This window comes from Dipteris shenzhenensis, chromosome 15 (genome assembly GCF_047967505.1).
Source record: "Dipteris shenzhenensis isolate YYH24624 ecotype China chromosome 15, Dip_SZ_1.0, whole genome shotgun sequence".
Lineage (NCBI taxonomy): Eukaryota > Viridiplantae > Streptophyta > Polypodiopsida > Gleicheniales > Dipteridaceae > Dipteris > Dipteris shenzhenensis.
This window is the reverse complement of record NC_141610.1, coordinates 19,910,102-19,929,976: the sequence shown is the minus strand read 5'-3', so window position 1 is coordinate 19,929,976 and position 19,875 is coordinate 19,910,102. Positions and strand designations below refer to the sequence as shown.

Genomic DNA, 19,875 nt, shown 5'->3' with positions numbered 1-19,875 from the left:
ACCATACGTGCAAATCCTTCTCTTCTCTCACTAGCCTCAACAAGCCCCATCTCCCTAGATAGATCTAGATGCCACATGTCATCCATATAGGGCCTTCCTAATGCAACATTTCACCCCTCTCTTGGGATGCATTCAATCCTTTGCCCCTAGGCACAATCTTTGCATTAGGCCCTTAGCCTTAGTCTGGTGCTATCAACCCTCACCTAGGACCTTGACATTAATTCCCTCCCGATCATTTACATGAAGCGCAAACAAATATATTACAAAGATAGATCCTTTAAGAGAAATGTCGACTGACTCCTCCGAGGTCATGCTACCTCGACTAGAGCGTAACATTCCTTCCCTCTTCAGACATCAGCGTCCTCGATGATAAAATCTGGAAACACTCTCCGCAACTGGTATACGGATTCCCAGGTAGCTTCGGATAGAGGCTGACCATGCCATGCAACCAACACCGTGGGTATCTTCCGATTTCGTATTTGCATTGTTCCTCGGTCCAGGATTCTTGTTGGTTTGCGCATCGCAATATCCTCTATCTCCTGAAACAAAACCACACCTTCGATTGGTGAGTCACATGTACGTAAACATTTCTTTAAGCGTGAAACATGAAAAACCGGGTGCACCTTACACCCCTGTGGCAATTCTAATTTATAGGCTACCTTGCCTATTCTCTTTAGAATTAACCACGGCCCACAGTATCGAGGTGATAACTTAGCACACTCTCCTGAAGTCAACGACTTCGAGTGCGAAGGAACTCTGAGAAAAACTTTTTCTCCTTCCTTAAATACTCTTATAGACCGGTTTTCATCCGCATACACCTTGGCTCTATCCATAGCCTGGCGGATATTAGCTCTCGCAAGTGCTAGCATCTCCCGCATCTGAACTACAAAGTTCGCGGCACTAGGCACTTTCTGAGGTACTCCAACTATAGTTGGATTCGCTGGTCTATAACCATAGTTCAGCTCAAACAGACTGAACCCGGTAGAGGAATGTTTTCTATCATTGTAGGCAAACTCCAACAATGGCAACCTTATTGTCTTTTCCTCTTCGGTACCGAATCGTTAGATTATACTCCTGCATGAGCTCTGCCCACCTAGCTTGGCGGCCCCTCAAGTCAGGCTGTTTACAAAAATGCTTCAGAGTATCATGATCCACATCCACATAAAACTCTGAACCATACAAATAATGCCTCCATGTTTTCAAAGCATGGATAACAGCATACAACTCCAATTCATGAGTTGGCCAATTCCTTTGAGAGGGAGAAAGCTTCTTGCTTTCAAAGGCTACTGGCCTTCCCTCTTGAAGGAGAACTGCTCCTACCGCAATGCCACTTGCATCGGTTTCCAGGAACAACGGTTTCTGGGGATCAACTATTTTTAACACCGGTCCTGTGACTACAGCTTGTTTTATGGTGTTAAACTTCCTTGTTGATTCTGTCCCCATATAAAAGGTACTTTATCTGAGGTCAGATCAGTCAATGGCGATACTATTTCGGAATATCCTTTGATATGCCTTCTATAAAACTGGACAAACCCCAAGAATGATCGCAGCGTATACAGTCAGGATGGCAGATGGAAGTTCAACTGAAGTATGGGACCAAAGGGTTACCCACTTGGAGCTTCGGATTCAAGACTATGCTGAGAAGCTTGATTTTGAAATGACCAAGCTTGCTCATGCGGATATAGCCCTAGGTATGGCGTGGCATTCTAGGAAGAATCCAGCCATTGATTGAAAAAAGCACGTATATCAGTTCAAGATGAATGATGTACTTTATGTCTTGCGAGGTGAAAAAGATAGACCTCAGGGACCGTTGGTTTCCGTGATGGAAATCCAAGAAGCTCAAGTAGAGTTTTTATTCCTTTGCACAGCATCGGTAGAGCCGGTTGATGATTCTTCGGCTAGCACTGATGTTACGCAAAGTGGTGAGATGGCCAAGCTGGCTAATCTTATAACAGAGGAGTTCTCTGAATGTTTTAGGGATGAACTACCTTATGGGTTACCTCCAGAGCGGAATGTTCAGCATAAGATTGAACTGATTCCGGATGCAGAACCTGTAAATAGACCTCCCTATAGAATGAGTTTTACTGAAGAGGCAGAGCTGCATAGACAACTAGAAGAATACCTCAAGTTGGGGCAGATTCAACCAAGTTTCTCACCTTTTGCTTCACCAGTGATATTAAAGAAGAAAAAAGATTATACGTTTCGCCTCTGTATAGATTACAGAGCATTGAATAATATCACTGTTAAGCACAGGTATCCGATGGCTCGGATTGATGATTTGCTAGATGCATTACATGGAGCCCTGATTTTCAGCAAGATAGATCTTAAGTGTGGCTACCATCAGATCCGGATTAGAGCCGAGGATGTGCATAAAACCGCTTTCAGAAGCAGGTTTGGTCACTATGAGTTTTTGGTAATGCCCTTCGGACTTACCAATGCTCCAGCGACATTCGTCATGCTTATGAATGATTTACTACGTCCGTATATCGGAAAGTTTGTAGTACATTGACGATATCTTCATATTCAATAAAAGTATTACTGAGCATCGTGAACACTTAAGAGTAGTGTTCAGTACTTTGAGGAAAGCCAGTCTTTATGTAAATAAAAAGAAAACTATACTGTGTATGGTTAGGCTTGAATATTTAGGATTCATAATTACTCCACAGGGGGTAGAAATGGATCCAAAGAAAGTGGCTCTGATACCAAATGTTAAGACTAACTATCTAATTCCTACTACAAATCACGGGAGCAGCACCATATATATCCTCCCAACCAACCTTGCTGAAGCTTGCGAGCAGACAGAGAATTTCAATCCAAAAAACCATACGTGCAAATCCTTCTCTTCTCTCACTAGCCTCAACAAGCCCCATCTCCCTAGATAGATCTAGATGCCACATGTCATCCATATAGGGCCTTCCTAATGCAACATTTCACCCCTCTCTTGGAATGCATTAAATCCTTTGCCCCTAGGCACAATCTTTGCATTAGGCCCTTAGCCTTAGATCTACCTAGTCTGGTGCTATCAACCCTCACCTAGGACCTTGACATTAATTCCCTCCCGATCATTTACATGAAGTGCAAAGAAATATATTACAAAGATAGATCCTTTAAGGGAAATGTCGACTGATTCCTCCGAGGTCATGCTACCTCAGCTAGAGCGTAACACTACTGGTCTACTACGGGGAGGCCTTGCTACTGCTATTCTAAGGGCCGAAGTGCCCAACTATGGGATGAAGAATGAGGGTCAAAGGCTGCCCTTTTATAGGCTGTTAGGTTAGCCTGGCCGACTTGGTCAACGCCGATCGCTGTCCTTGGTTGGCTGGTCAACGCCAATCGTTTTGACCATGTCGGTCAAAAACTCACCGTTGACCAAACATTGACTTTTGAGAAAGTCAACTCTGTTTTTTGACCTACAATGATGTGGTATTGACTAAAAGCTGATTGTTGACTGCACAAGGCTTCCTACATGGCTATAAAGATGCTTGCATGGCTGTACAGATGCATACGTGGTAGTTGACCTAGCTACATGCATTGGCACCACCTAGTATGGCCGCAGGCTTGTGGATGCTCGTGACATTCCATTCTGCTGAAACTCAAACTAGGGTATAAAAGGGGTCTCCCATCGTACTGACAAAGGTTTATGTCTGTGGTATACCTGGATGATAAATCATGATCTGAATGCCTTCATGAATCCGGAGGTGATCTCTTAGTTCATGAAGCCTAATCTGTAAGAACTGAATTCCCGAGTCTAGTACTAACTTTTGGTAATATCACATGCACCCCCGCACTTGGGTGCAATGTGACAAACCGACTACATCGACAAGTGTGTAATAGATCCCTAATAGGAGACTTTGTCGTATGCTGTGATCCCTTTGTGAGCCCTTGTCCAGGGACAGTCAGGCACGAGCTACATAAGTCAATCTCTAAGCCTTAGGTCAAGTCAGACAGTCAAGTCAGGCAGTCAAGTCTTGTTCACTGGTATCCACTGGAGAACAGTAGGATAGTATTTCCATCTTAGGGGTTTAGTTAGGTCTAGGTCATAGCCTAGGTTAGGAGAAAGGGCCCCCAAATGTTGACCAGGAATACCCAAGGCAAGCAAGGAAGGCAGCCTGCAAAGGCTGCCCAAAAAGTCCCCTGGAAAATGAGCCAGGGGGGGCTTTTATAGGCTGGAGCCAAGCCAACCAGGATGTAAAATAGCCGACTCAGTCAGCTGTCGGCTGTTTACAGCGGGCTGGTTGGCCCAGCCATCCCTATAAAAGGGGCCCTTCGCAGCCCTCTTTCCTCATTCAATTGCCCTCCAACCTTCAGCACTCCTTCAGCCTACCTTCAGCCCTCGGAGCAGCCTTTGTGCCTTCCCTCTTCTGGTCTTGATCAGCCTCAGTCCCTTGGCCATCGTTTCAGCAGCTCTTTTCAATTATCTTCTACAGTTTGCACAGCTCACTTCTCAGCTCTATATTTCAGTCATCTCTCAATTCTCTTTTAGGATCTATCACTCCTAGCTTTGACTCTCTCACTCACGCAGTAACCCTGCATTCCGGTGGACAGCACAAGCCTCTTCCTTGCCTTGTAGAATTGCCCTACATTGTCAGTGTGGGCAGCATCAAGGTCTCAGCATTGCCTCTCAGGTTTTTGAGTCTGCTATACGTGTGCACAGTGTACTCTTCAGAAGCATGTTGTCGAGCTCTCTTGAAGAGTGTTATTTGTATTTCTCAGTTCTCCAAGTATAAAGCAAATTCTCCCCTAATTGGGGGAGCAAGACCTCAGTGGGTATAGGGACCCAATCGGTTGTCAACTCCATTCTCTCTCTACCCTTATCTCCTTTCTCTCTCTTTGGTGCATAACGCTAATTCCTCGCTAAAGGTTTAAATAAAGTCTGATTACCGTTGCATGTTACATTGGTATCAGAGCTTCGGTATTTATCCAGCTTGACTACCACAAGTGTATGGTTGTGTTGAGATTCGGAAAGGACACACAATCAAGCGCCATGGAAGGGTCGGGAAATTCAGTCAACTTTGAAGACTATAAGAGGAGAAAGACTACCAACAAGATACGCTTCCGCCAAGTGCTCAAGAAGTGATAGCGAACCTTCTAGAGCAGAATCGGGTCCTCCTACAACAACTCGAAGAACATTCATCCAGGCTAAAAGAAAGCAGAAGACAACTCGACCAGACAAAAGAACATCTAGAGGAAAAAGAAGCAGAAAAGCCACTAGAAGAAAGAGGAACCACAGATTTTCAAAAATTGCTCTTGTTGATGCGTGAGGAACGCAAAAAGGAGGAGACACTGCAACGCGCAGAGCTCACCCAAGCAGAGAGGCTACAAAAGCTAGACCAAGAGGCGATGGACACAAACAAATATTAGCCACCATGCAGGCAAGTTTTAGCACGACAGCAATCACCGCCACAGCTTCGTGATCGACAAAGGTAACTTACTCACTCGGTCCACTCACGAAGCTAGCAGCCCCTCATCTTACTGGTGTGGTTACCTGGTGGCAACATTGGGCTAGTAAGTATACTAACTCAACCACGTTTAAGACGAATTTCATTTGGGCGACGTTTGTTATCCACCTCAAAGCCCGTTTTATCTCGCCCCAGCTTATGCTTAACCTAGAGAATAATTTTCTCCTCTCACCCAAAACGGTTTGCCTGACGTACAGTAACAAGGTCATCATCCTGGCGCAACAATTGGGCGTGTTTGAGAGCGACAAGATGAAGCAATTCATTCAAGGATTGGACACTAACATCCGTTTTACCATCCGAAACTTCGACCCGCCAGATTACGAGCGGGCGTTGACTCTCGCTCAAAATTAGGAGATGATGCTAAACGAGGGAAAGCCCAAGCAGGTCCAGAAGGATTCCAAATCCCCGTAGCAGTCAAACAACATAGCAGATAAGGATCAGAAGAAGGACAACCAGTACCAAAAGAAAGACGGCCAGGCTTCTGGTCAAAAGGAGTCCAAGCCAAAGATGACTCGACGAGCAAAAGCGGTACCACCAAGAACATCGTTGCTTTCATTGCCACCACATCGTTAAGCAAGGCAAGAAGGATTGTCCGAAGTTAGGAATGGACTTCGTGGGACCACTTCCAGCATCCGCAAGTACGCGTAACACTCAATGTCTTTCTATTGTTTGTCACTTTAGTAGATATTATATGCTTATTCCCTGCAAACAGACGGCCAACTCTGAAGATGTAGCTCGTTTGTTTATTAAGCATTGGTATCCCATTGGAGGATTGCCAAGGACCACATCACATCCGACAAGGACTCCAAATTCACGTCTAATTTTTGCGAGCCTTGTTTGATAATTTTGGTACTAAGCTGCAAATGTCCAACGCTTTCCATCCGCAATTGAATGGAGAGACAAAAAAATATAATGGTATGGCGTTTGATATTTTAAAATCATATTCTCATGATGCTCAGGGAAAGTGGGAGCAGTTTCTTCCGCTTGTGTAGGCCATTTTGAACGATACCTATTCTTTAAGCATTAGTCGCACATCTTATGAAGCAGCGTTTGGACGATGGTTTACATCACCCCTCACCCGAATGGTGTCTCCATCTCTTAAAGCCAACAAAACCACCAAATCGATGGCAGTTTTATTAAGGATCTGTGAAAAGCTGCATCGTCAAAGCTCAAGCATTGTACAACGTACATGCACCAAGCTAACAAATCCAAACGAGATGTCCAGTATAAAAAGGGCCAATGAGGGTGTATTTACGCATTATCAAGCAAAGATTGAAGGTGGGCAAGCGATGCCCTAAGCTGTCCTTCAGGAGCTTCAGATCATTCCCTATTATTCAAAAGATCAATGATGTCTCAATGAAGTTACGCCTTTCGGACAGTTGGACTATGCAAAATGTGTTCCATGTAGCTTGATTGAAGCTGTATTTCAGACCTCTTCTTATAGAGATTTCCGACAAGCAGCAACCTGAAGTTCTCGATGAAGCCGAAGTTTTGCAACCAGAGCAGATCCTTCTTCATAAATTCAAGCATGGGTCAGTACGCAGGATCCGAGAGTTTTACACCAAGTTCCGTGATCAAGGTACCCATGAGGCAGTGTGGTTGGACGAAGACTTTTCCAAGAGTTCCCACAGATTTTGGCACACTACTTGGAAGCAATGACCCTACCGCCAAGTCAAGGAGGGAATTTCACATGCATCCCTGCACTTGGGTACAATGTGACACACTCGCTACATCGACAAGTGCGTAATAGTCTCCTAATAGGAGATTTTGTCGTATATTGTGACCCCTTTGTGAGCCCTTGTTCAGGGACAGTCAAGCACAAGCTACATAAGTCAATCTCTAAGCCTTAGGTCAAGTCAAACAGTCAAGTCTTGTTCATTGGTACCCACTAGAGAACAATAGGATAGTGTTTCCATCTTAGGGTTTAGTTAGGTCTAGGTCATAGCCTAGGTTAGGAGCCCTAGAGCAGCCCCCAAAGGCTGACCAGGAAGACCTAGGGCAAGCAAGGAAGGCAGCCTGCAAAGGCTGCCCAAAAAGTCCCCTGGCAAATGAGCCAAGGGCGGCTTTTATAGGCTGGAACCAAGCCAACCAGGCTGTAAAACAGCCGACTCAGTCGGCTGTCGGCTGTTTACAGCAAGCTGGTTGGCCCTACCATCCCTATAAAAGGGGCCCTTGGCAGCCCTCTTTCCTCATTCAATTGCCCTCCAGCGTTCAGTACTCCTTCAGCCTACCTTCAGCCCTCGGAGCAGCCTCTGTGCCTTCCCTCTTCTGGCCCTGATCCGCCTCGGAGCAAGGGTTTGGGTACTGTTTCAGCAGCTCTTTTGAGTTATCTTCTACAGTTTGCACAGCTCACTTCTCAGCTCTATATTTCAGTCATCTCTCAGCTCTCTTTGAGGATCTATCACTCCTAGCTTTCACTCTCTCACTCATGCAATAACCCTACATTCCGGTGGACAGCACAAGCCTCTTCCTTGCCTTGCAGAAGTGCCCTACATTGTCAGTTTGGACAACATCAAGATTTCAGTATTGGTTGGCATTGCCTCTTAGGTCTTTGGGTTTGCTATACGTGTGCACACTGTACTCTTCAAAAGCTCGTTTCCGTGCTCTCTCAAAGAATGTTATTTGTATTTCTCAGTTCTCCAAGTATAAAGCAAATTCTCCCTTGATTGGGGGAGGGGGCCCTCAGTGGGTACAAGGACCCAATCAGTTGTCGACTCCATTCTCTCTCTACCCTTATCTCCTTTCTCTCTCTATGGTGCATAACACTAATTCCTCGCTAAAGGTTTAAAGGTCTTGCTATGATTACACGATCAGATTACCATTGCATGTTACAGGTAAGAATATCGGTTGTGGGTTAATGCTAGAGGATGATGCTCCATGAGATTTTCCTCGGTGCATATAGGTAATAGGGACGGAGGAGGACTCGGTTTGAGAGAGCCATCCTAGTCTTGTTGTAACCATGTTGCCTACTATAATACTGTATCCTGCTGATGTTCGTGATCAAGAAGTGTGGTGCCATGGATGTTTGTGCTACAAGGATTGCACCTATGTACCAAGATGGCTTACTTGTGCAGCGGGACCTTGAGGAACAGCAGCTGCGGGATAGAGGACGATAGATCGAGGACCTTTCAAAATGGTTCCAAAGAAACTTCTGATAGAGCCTCTGCATCAACGAGTGCCACAGTGGGTCGATGAGAGGGATTGTTAGGGATTAGATGACCGCTTCCTGCTTGTAAGCCCCCATTTGAGGACATAGGAAAGGATAAACTGCAGTAGGAAAGGGACTTGGGGAGAGGCCACGTGGGCAGAGAAGGATGGAAAGAGGCTGAGGTTGTGTCTGCCATGTGGACGACAGCATAAACTTACGTGTACCATTCTGACATCATTTTCAAACTTCCTTGCTTGCCTGGTGCTGCTATAAGTTCACCACCTTTTGGTTGTTTTGAGTCGGAGACTTCAATACAGCAACTTAGCTCTAACACATCTCAATCGAATGATTTTGCCAATTCAATACACCAAACATATATTTTTCACAGCTGCAACAAAGCAGCTTAGCGAACAATACAGCCACTTATAGGGACAAGGAGTATCATTGCAAAATATTTACCTGTAGCCGCTGACCTATAGCCACAAAGGGTTGAACATCTCCTCGTGTGCCTACGATAAGCATCGCAATATTCAGGTGTGGTGGAATGGCCTTAATTGGATTGGCGTGCTCATTCTCAATTTGAGCAGCTGCTTGATCTGATATCTCCAGATCAAAAAATGTTGGTGCTATTTCTGCGTTTCTGTCAACGTCCACCTCCACAGTGCCATCACTTTGAATTGTGACAATATTCTCAATGAACTTCTTCTGTTACACATAGAGATTGCAACAAAACAAACTTAAATTTTTGAAAATACAAGATAGAATTATTGAAATTCCGAATAAGTTGTCCTTTTACAAGCAGGGGAAGCAAGTTTAAGTGATCAAAAGAAATGCAAAAAAACAAAAGACACGATTTTGATTTCCATATATGAATTCCACTTCTTTTGTCGTAAACCATCCTATCTAACAAGCAAGAAGGCTCAGCATCAAAATCAAAATATACCCTCTTTCTTTCTGATAATTTCTCAGCAGGGCTTGGAATTTGATGAAAGCTCTCACTGTGCTGATGTGCTTTTCCTTTTTGTGCTTGAGATCTTGACAATGTCTGTGAGCCCTCAACCATATTCAACAAATTAGAGGCTCCTGCAGGTGCTGTTCTGGACCGTGTAAACCCTGAATACAAAAAAATGTCCTGCTCAATAATCAAGGGAGCTTGGAAGAATCTTTCAGAAAAATGCTTCATTCCAACCCCCCGAAGGTAAGATTTCAAAGAGCATGGATGCATAAGGTATGCAATCCTAGGTACCAAAATATTTTTATTGATATACACAATTATTCAGCATACCAGCCACTCCAGGTACACATCTTGTTTGAGTTTGAGCATCACCCCATCAACATTTGTGTATACTCTGATCCGATTCTTAAAATTCATACAAAAGTGAATAAAATCAAGACACATGCATGGGGCAACAGCCCTAAAAGTGAGATTTCAAAAACAAAAGATGGATGTATTAGGATGGACTCTTGTTAGCAATCATATGAAGCGAAGGAATTTTTTCACTTATATTTATTTATTCAGCAACCAGCCATTCCAGGTGCATTCTCATTTGAGCTTTGACCGTCAATCCACCAACATGTATGTACTGATGGAATTCTTAGAATCGTTCACATTAAATACCTAATAGAGATGTGAAAGAAATCAAGACACAGGCATGAACAACACCAAAACTCCACATAGATATAATATACCTTTGTAAGACTAGAATAAGACCAATCATACAAATTTAGATTTTTTGTTGTTCTAAAGACATAGATATAATGTTTCAACTCCAGCTTCGGCATACCTAACTATATTCAGCCATTGACAAACCACTTGTTGCCTGAGAAGCTACATTATATGAGCACCTTCCATAACCATGTGATATGGCTCCAGAGAAGAAGACAACAAATTGGGTATTTAGTGCAGTCTTTTGACAATGCCAACAAAACACGGTCAAAATTTCCTCTGGATTTTTGCAACAGCTGGTATTTGCACTCTTTAGTGCGACTGTAGGGTGCTGATGATATTGGGGGGTTGTCATAATAGCTGGTTCTTGCTATGCTGAATGGGGCTGGCCCTAAGGCTCAGCTGAAAGAATAAGGCTCAGGCAAGGGTTTCTCCAGAGCTGAAGGTTTCTCACCTTTCCAGACACTGGTCTCAAGTACTCTTCTACTGGCCTATTCACACTTTCAGATTTTCCTTTTGTCTGAAGGAGGTACGCTATGTTAGGGTGAGTTTGTGCTGAAGGCTGAAAATTGTTCCTGTGAAAAATGCCCCCATTGCCTTATTATGTTTGTCATTGAAGTTTCTATTGCGTTGAGACAATGTCAATAAACTGCCAGGGAACCTAAGAGGTTGAATACTGAACCTTGATGGGAATAAGGCGCGCCTGTCTGGTGAGCAAATCAACACTACAGAAGTGCCATACCATCCCTTAGCTATGAGAGGTTGGAATTTTTGGGTGACATGGTGACATGGCAAGACTCCATGTGTTAAGCGAGCAATGGAAGCATGGCAATCACCTGTGTGTCAAGGTAAGCTATGTAAGCATTCTGAATACATCTGTAAAACCAAACATTTAACTGAATTTCAGTCAAGCATCATCTTAAATATAAACTGCACAAGGACTATAGGGTTGAGAGGAAATTATACCAAAAAATACTCAATGGGTGTGAATGAGGTTTACCTCCCCGTCTTTGGGAGGGACTTATGAAATGGTGCACTGATGGGCTATAAAATAGGTAGCATATCAACGCTTTAACAAAAGAGAAGTATTAACATGCTCTGAAATTCATCACATTTTGATCACTAGTTGCCTAGAGCTCACAAATACAGAAACCAGCAAGGAAATTCTCATCCCCCCAAGCTCCCTTTGAATAAAGTTTTATTCATTAAAATGACCTGCCTCCTTTAGTGTAAGAATTATATAGGTAAACCAGTTTAAAGTCTGATGAGGTAACGACCCTGGTAGCCAGCGATTAGATCCCAGCCATTGTTAAAATCAAGTGAAAATCCTTGCAGAGGTCACATCGGTAAACTCTCACTGTAAGCGGAATTATTGTCCAATCTGAACCTTTATAACGAAAAGGAAAACAAGCAAATCCCCTAGCCATCTTATTAACACTTACGCAAAGCAGCATTTTTTAAAAGAGAGGGCATGAATGGCAACCTGGAGACGGCAAAGCCGAAAGCGAAGCTGAAGTTGACACAGGAGAAGCAGTAGAGGCGCAAGACCCGAATTTCTCAGAGGAATAACACTGGTTACTGTCAGATTCTAATGCTTCTGTGCTTTCTGTGTTGTGGAGGTCTGTCAGTCTCGAAGAGCATTGACTATCTGAATGTTCCTTGGCGCAATCCTTGAAATCAAAAATTCGCTCGCTCGCTGCAGCACCTTGACAGCGCAACGCTGCAGCTTGAGGCTTTGAGCGACCGTTAGTGTCTAAACATCTCCCTTCATTTGAATCAGATCCACTAAGTTCCAGATTATGATCTGCCATGCTGTCCCTGTTTTCCATCTCGAGCTCTCGTCGATCCGTTAAGGGAATCGGAAAACCGTTGCTCCTGTCCCTGACTCCATCCAAATCGTGTACTTTTGATAGAATTTGTTTGTCAAATTCGTTTCCCAGCTTGAGATGGCCGTCAATACCTTCTGATACCGTTAAGAGGTGTCCTAACTTTAAATCCTTCAACGACTCAGGTACTTCAGACCCGCTTCCTTCTGAAAACTGATGATCATCGGGCTCCCGTAGACATGAAGATGTTCGTGAAATATGTTCAAATGGCGCCTCCTGACCATTCCCAGGAGCGTAAAAAAAGGGACGCGCTAAGAAGGACGTCGACTGTGAGTAATGGGAATCTCCAAGTGCAACGGAATCCATTTCAAAAGAGAATGCGCCTCTCAATCATGGCTTCGAAAAACCAGCAGAAGAGTAAAGGCGCACAGATGTGATCGTAGACCAGATGAACCGATAGTGGCTCTTCGTGTACAAACTTAGCTAAATCGGGCATCTCAATAGGAGGACAAGCGCAAATTTAAATAAAGGTGCCGCCTCATTCGGCCTGCAGCCTGATCGTGGAGGTGAGAAGGGAACGACTTTGGCTTTGAGCGGATTGTAAAACGCGGCTTTGCTAATGTGGCAAATTACACGTGCAAGAAGACAAAAGATGAGTATGCGAAAGCGTGAGACAGGAGCTGAGAGGCATTGCTAGCGAATGGAAGAAGCCTAAGGTGCATGGTGCACAGGAGGCGCTCAGGAGATCGATAGGTGCTGTGACAGTTGCAAAGAAGATGATGATCAGGAGAAAGAAGCAGAAGAAGATAGAGAAATTTGAAACCTTGTGAAAGTTGCACTGCTAGCGAATGGAAGTAGCCCAAAGTGCATGGTGTGCAAGCTCAGACGCTAAGGAAATCCATAGCTGTTGCAAAGAAGACTAAGATCAGGAGAAACAAGCAGAAGAAGATAGGGAAGACGATGATCAGGAGGAAACAGCAGAAACAATTTTGTTGAAGACATCGAAGAAGAGACGTAGCCCAGGGCAGAGCTTTCCCGCCATCTTTGGCGTCATTCTGTGCCTTGGATTGTAGAGATGGCAAAGATGATGATGAAGATGATGATGAGAGGAAAAAACCTGACTTCCCTACCTCGATTCCACCATAGCCAGGAGGTTAATTCCGTGCTCTGTTTTGCAGAGATGTCCACAACGACGGCGAGGACGACGACCATCCGCACCGCGACTCCGCCATAGCCAAGCGAGCTTAATTCTGTGCTCTGATCATGGCGGAGAGCTGAGTGTTGCAGGATGACGCCGATGGTGAAGAAGAAGGAGATGCATGGTGCCAAAAGAGGGGAATCCTTGCTTCAATGCCTCGATTCCGCCATAGCCAAAAGCTTACACTTGCTCGTCTCCTTTTGGTCGTCTTGCTCGAGCTGGCTTACTGATTGATCGCCTGTCCGAGCTCCTTCATCATAGCCAAGACCTTGCTCTTACATTTCTCAGACGGTGCTACTCCACACCTCCTTCTCCTCACAGCCTTCGTAAAACGATCGATCGCCTATCACAACTCCTCCCGCGAGCTGCCATAGCCAAGTACCAGCTTGCTCTTGGTATTCCACACCTGCTTCTCCTCACAGCCTTGGTAGCGATCGATCGATCGTCTATCACAGGTTACATCCCGAATCCTCCCGCGAGCTGCCCATAGCCCCTTGCTCGTTCATTTCTCAGACGGTGTCACTCCACACATCCTTCTCCGCGCCGCGGCCTTCGAAAAGAACGATCTATGGCACTGTCACAGGTGACAACCGGACACTACCTCCGGCGTTGCACCGGATGATGAATATTCAGCAGCTCCGCCGCGGGCGGCGGGCTACTCGCGTCGCTCCACGGAAACGGCAAGGCAAAAGTGCTGAAGCAACGCTAGGAACTCTTGCGATTGACGTGCGAGGCAACAGAGAGGAGGCAGAAAGGAAGAAGATGAAGAAGAAGAAGAAGAAGAAGGAGGAGACGACGAAGACGGTGAAGAAGACGGTAAAGGGAAGGGGCTCCCGCCATAGCTTGGAGCTTCTTTCATGGCGAGCTTAAAAATGCGGTAGCATATTCGCTTCGCAATCGATCTGGTGTGAATAGTCCCCTTTTTAGGTGTTTGAACTTTGAATGGACCTTACCTTCTTCTTTTTCAATATATATATAAGCCTAGCATCCATTTTGAGGTTTGGTGTGAAGTTCCTTCCCATTTTCTTTATCAATTCCCACGAGCTCCTTGCCTCCTTTCGCCTTTTCTTTCCCACACTTTATAGAGTGCCTTGCCACGTCACCTTGAGTTATTCTCCCCTTGTCCCTCACTCATCATCGTCACACTTGCTTCTTCTTCGACCCTCGCCCAACTTCTCATCTTGCTCGGTCCCATGCACAGATTTTGCTATTATCACCCCCACGCATTCGATTGGAGCTTGCAGATTCTCGATTCCCCCTCTCAGCCTTCTCTATCCTCCACTGCTTTAACATTCCTCGTTCTCACACCACCTAGCTATGTTCCCTGAAACTTACACTCTTTCATAGTCGTACTCCTCCCCCCCCCCCCCCTTCTCCTCTTTCAAGACAATACTAGTAGATGTTCCCTGAACTTACACTCTTTAGAATTGTACACCCCCCTCTCCTCTTTCAAGACAATATTAGTAGATCTTCTCGCATGCCCTTGATGTGTATTTACTCTCTTTAGAATTGTACACCCCCTTCTCCTCTTTCAAGACAATACTAGTAGATCTTCTTGCATGCCCTTTACATGTATTTCAAGACAAGGGGTTAATAAAATCTCCCTCCTATATAATATGGCTTTAGCCTTTCAAATCCAAGTGCTTGTAAACTTGAAGCAAAAAACTTATACCAATTATATATGTATCCCAAATCTCCAACTTATATAGTCATACGTGCCCTTTTACCGGTCCCTTTTGCATGTATCTGTTTTCAACCAACCACAAGTACTACCAAGTAAAGCATCACACTTTGCAACAAAGGGCCACTAAACATGTTACAAATTAGGACACAAGGGTACTTCTTACCATAGACAAAGGGCCACTAAGCATATGCCAAATAAGGACACAAGGGTCCTTCTTAGTATAGATTGATCACTCCCATCACAAATTTATCCACTAGTTTCTTGTAAAAATATGTTCTTATGTCAAATTCAAATCTTGGAAAAAAAGAATTATATATAACAAATCTAAGTCTTCATCAATCATGGAGGAAGATCCAATATCACAAGATACTTCGATGACATCGTGCAAAGGTCAAAGACAATACGTTTTACTTTATTGCAACATGCCCTTATGAAACAGTGCTTTTCTATAACAAGTGGAAGAGTGTAATCAAGGCTGCTCAACAAATCATGCAAAAGCTTCTTTTCTTAAATGATAAGGTAAGTACTTTTTTTATGGTCCAACAAATTTGGGGCTTTTGGGCACACAATGTTTTGGGTGTGTCTTCTTTTTTTTCCCCGCACGTGCACTCACATGCACATGCACATGCACACACACATGCGTGCACATGCATGCATGCACGCACACACACACACATACACACACATAGAGAGAGAGAGAGTGCGCTTTAAACTACTCTCATGTCTTCTTTTTTTTCCCTGCACATGCACATGCACACACACATGTGTGCACATGCACGCGTGCACGCACACACACACACATACACACACATAGAGGAGATTTCAAATCGCTTACTAGGAACATTCATTTTATGGTACTTACAACACACTAATAAGATTCCCCTATAGAGGATCCCATGGAATTTCACTCATAACCAAGTCACTTATCGATATATTATATAAGGGGTGGGGAATAGCGAGCAATGAGGTAATCCCAACTTATATGAACTCAGTGCAATTGAGATCTCCTACATCAAGCAACATTACTTGACCACAAGTCAATTCTTCGGATCACAAGTTTTTTCCTTTGTTCTTAAGGCTAAATTCCCTCTCGACCTCAAGCCAAATTTTCCATCTCATCTCATCGCTATTCCATAATTGAGCCAATTTTGAAGGCCTTTTTTTAATAATGACCAAGCACGGGAGAGTTCTTCATTAGAGAGAAACTCCATTTAAAAAATGTTGGATATCTAGATAGAGTCCAAAGCCATGAAGTTACCATCACTAGACCAAACCACGTAGGATTTGATACCATCAAAAGAGGCCCACATTGATCTCCACAAGTCGCTACCATTAGAAGTACAAGGTTCAAGATGATAGAGCTAAGGATACGATTTCCACCTTAGTTCTATGATAGGTCTCACTTGGTGAATGCCTCTGAGGAGAAGGCGATCTGACATTTCCTCTTTGTTAATGATAGGCTTTAAGATCCAATAGCCAAAAGGCTTACAATTTATCAAACAGTTGCAAGGGACCTAGATTGTTTCCAATCGATGAAAAGAGTATGCACTCAAAGTCTAGTTAGGATGATTGATTAACGCCCTTCAATAGTTACTATGACACCACAAAGGATTTATTTGATAGATCTAGTTTTATTAATCATGGAGTACATACATGTACAAACAATGGAACCTTAGTCATGGGTTTCTCCGTATCGGTGGCACTTAAGATATGCATATATACTACACAATCCCATTCTTACTTTCTTTGGTATCTTCACATTATTGAAAAAGATCTCCCATGGCCTAGTGACATGGTTATAGCTAGCTTTCTACCATACAATGTCTAAACCTCAAACTTATGTAATTATCCATCAAGTGCAATCTTCTTGCTGTGGATGTTGAAGAATCGGAGAGGAGTGCATAATGCATAATTATGTTGTATTCCAAAGAAATTGATCTAGATATATGTTCACCTTTTAATGCTACGTTAGGGTCTGTCCCATGAACCATATCACTATGGTGCAATTTATGCCTCCTAAACTGCACTGGATAAGAAAAGGGTGCTTCACAAAAGCAATTTTGAATTTTGAAAGCTGAATAATGGCAATGAAATAAATATTTAAAAAAATGCATAGAGTACAAAAAGGCATAAGAATGTAGCAAAAGAGTATGTACAAATCCATACAACTGCATAGTTACTTGTCCCTCAAAAGTTATCACTACTTCTGTGTTCTCAAGGCATGTGAGTTGTCGAATGTTGCTGTTGGGACATATCTAAATTTCTATTTCCAATCACTAGTATGGACTTTATACAATAGCCATAAGTCTATGCTTAAGCACTAAGGTTCCCTAAGTTGCTCAAACTTGATAATGTCCATTGCACTGATGTATACATGTCCTCATGCTGAGGAATGATTTGTTGATCCTAGGTGGTGGGTTCATGTGTGGTGCAATGTGGCATAATTAAGCTGATGCCATAGTGCCTTTCAAACTAATCTGTTGATCTAAACTACTAATGGAAACTGTATCCAAGTATGTGACATGATATGTGTCAAAGGTTAAAGCATTAGTGATGCATGTTGGAATAGAATCACTTGAGGAGCCTCATACTAAGGTCTTACCCCCACTGAGAATTACACAATCAAAATCCTACTTAGTATTTGCATCACATTGTGTGGCAGTAGATGAAGTCAGTTCCATGCATGAATGTGATGGTTGAGGGATGGTTATGCATCACAAGAATTAGTATGTGATGATGTAGAGGGGTGTGTTTTATGTTGAGCGCTTACCTACAAATGTGTATGATTAGCAAGTGGAGACTTAGTACATCACAAGAATTAGTATGTGATGATGTAGAGGGGTGTGTTTTATGTTGAGAGCTTACCTACAAATGTGTATGTATGATTAGCAAGTGGAGACTTATCCATACAAGCATACGAGAAATCAACATCCAATGTCTCAATACCAATGAGGTTAGAGTCGGCTTCAAAAACCGATGCATACCGTTTTGGCAATCAAAGGTCGTGATAGGTTCTCTTTTCACTCATGGATCTCACCCAAAGTCATGACTGGTATACCGGCACTGTGATGCAAAGACGTATGGCTCCATGATGGAGGTACTCTAGTGCTCTATCCTAGAGGCTTATGTGCTTACCATCAAGCCATGAAAAGTGAGCTACCATTGTGGGATCGTGCTATGAGCCACCGTTGTGGTGAGCGGTGAAGTTGTAATACTCTGAGACTCCCTCTCAAAACAAAGTGTTTTGTAAGGATGATTTGACTATGTGGATGTGAGAGTACTCACAAACTTAATGAACCAAGTCATGGTGGAAGAGCATGCGTGCATGCCAAAAACCAAGCTTGCAATAACAAGATATCAATTTTTTGTTGGGAATAAACAAGAGGGTATGGTGTAGTTTTTTTTTGTGCCGGTTTTTTCTGTGCGAGGCATTAACACCCACCAGACAACTCATGGAGAACTCTTTCCCCCCACTTTATATATTCTATGCCACCTCAAGTGTGGACCCCCTGTATCAAATGAAACTAAGAGAGCAGAGAAGATACCAAGACCTTGACAAACCCAACCATGTGGGACTTGCATCTGACCAGTCCTTTAGTCACCATGCCAAAACTCCATGACCATTGGGTGCTCGATTCAAACATGCTAGACAATGGGTAACATGTGTAGGAACTAATGCAATAAAATAGGTAATATGTGTGCGTGCCAAAGACCACATTTGCAATAAATGATGACAACCATTTGTTTGGAATAGCCAAGAGGGTGTACAAGGCTGATTTATGTGTGGGAACTAATGTTAAAAAATAGGTAACAAAGCTTATTTTACATGGGTGGCATGTGTGTGCAAAAAGTGATATCTATGGGTGTACAAAAATGATGAATAGAATGGACTTACATTGGTGGGAAGTAATTAGATGATTTTGGCAACGGCTCTCTTGGATTTGTGGAATTCAATCTCCTCTACTTATTTGGTAGTCTATAGGTAGACTACAGGTCGATGCATAACAATGTAGCTAAAAGAATTTTACTTAATTCATTTTATGTGGTTGGTGGCTACTACAAAGGATCATAATGCAGTTCTAGTGATGCTTATTGCATGATTTTGAATTGCAATGATGTGGTAATGTGTACTCACATGATGCTTACAAAAAGTGTGCTTATGCGGCAATGTGTGTTTAGGTGTGCGTTTAGGTGGCATTGACGATGTAGCATGTTCTAGAACATGATGGCATGGCATGCTATTGATCATGTTGGCATATTGCCATGTCCATGATGATGTGATATGGTGATTAGACATGGCAAGTGCCGATGTAGCATAGTTGGTTGGAGTTGATGATGTAGGCTTGATGACATGGTATTTTGCTGAGATGGCAAGCTGACTTAGCAAACATGATGACATGGAAAAGGTAATGGCTTGCTTATGTGGCATGTAAATAGGCCTATCTACTACCAGGTGGCACTATGTTGTCCACTGCTTGACCTAACCATTTACCTACCCACTAACCACTAACTTGACTAGTAAAACCACTAGCCCTAACCAACCCAATCTATCATGTGCAAATATGCCATAAAAACACTGACCCTAACCAACCCAATCTACCATGTGGCAATATGTCACTTATGTTGCATAAATTTGGAAGAGGGTATTAAAAAAGTGGCAGCTATGGAGGTCAAAAGACCTAAGAAGGTGATGGCAGTGCAAGACAGTTTTAAGGAGAACCAAGAATACAAAGCGATTTGGGTCAATGTTTGCTTAGTGTAGCCATTTTTGGTGAGGTTCAGGGCTTTTTTTTTACTGCTATGGATATCTTGCCTAACCCATTACTTATGCATTGCTCAATGGATTTCGATAACCTTTGTCTTCAAGTTGAAGTACACATTCCAATCTTGAGTA

At 43.3% G+C, this 19,875-nt stretch overlaps 1 protein-coding gene across 3 annotated transcripts in view; it reads right to left on the bottom strand.

Annotated features, from left to right (window-relative positions):
* The window catches only part of LOC147893519 (sterol 3-beta-glucosyltransferase UGT80A2-like), a 115,182-nt gene extending 100,991 nt beyond the window's left edge, over nt 1-14,191 (bottom strand). The window contains exons 1-3 of one of the 3 annotated variants that reach the window (XM_087385468.1): nt 11,757-14,191; nt 9,551-9,720; nt 9,067-9,312 (exon numbers count right to left, since the gene is read on the bottom strand). In XM_087385468.1, the coding sequence (XP_087241594.1) occupies nt 9,067-9,312; nt 9,551-9,720; nt 11,757-12,465 (1,125 nt within the window). In that variant the 5' untranslated portion in view covers nt 12,466-14,191. Of the gene's footprint in view, nt 1-9,066; nt 9,313-9,550; nt 9,721-10,955; nt 11,023-11,756 lie in introns of those variants that run through there. The other 2 variants (XM_087385469.1, XM_087385471.1) reach the window with 2 other exon arrangements.
* Between the last annotated feature and the right edge of the window lie 5,684 nt (nt 14,192-19,875).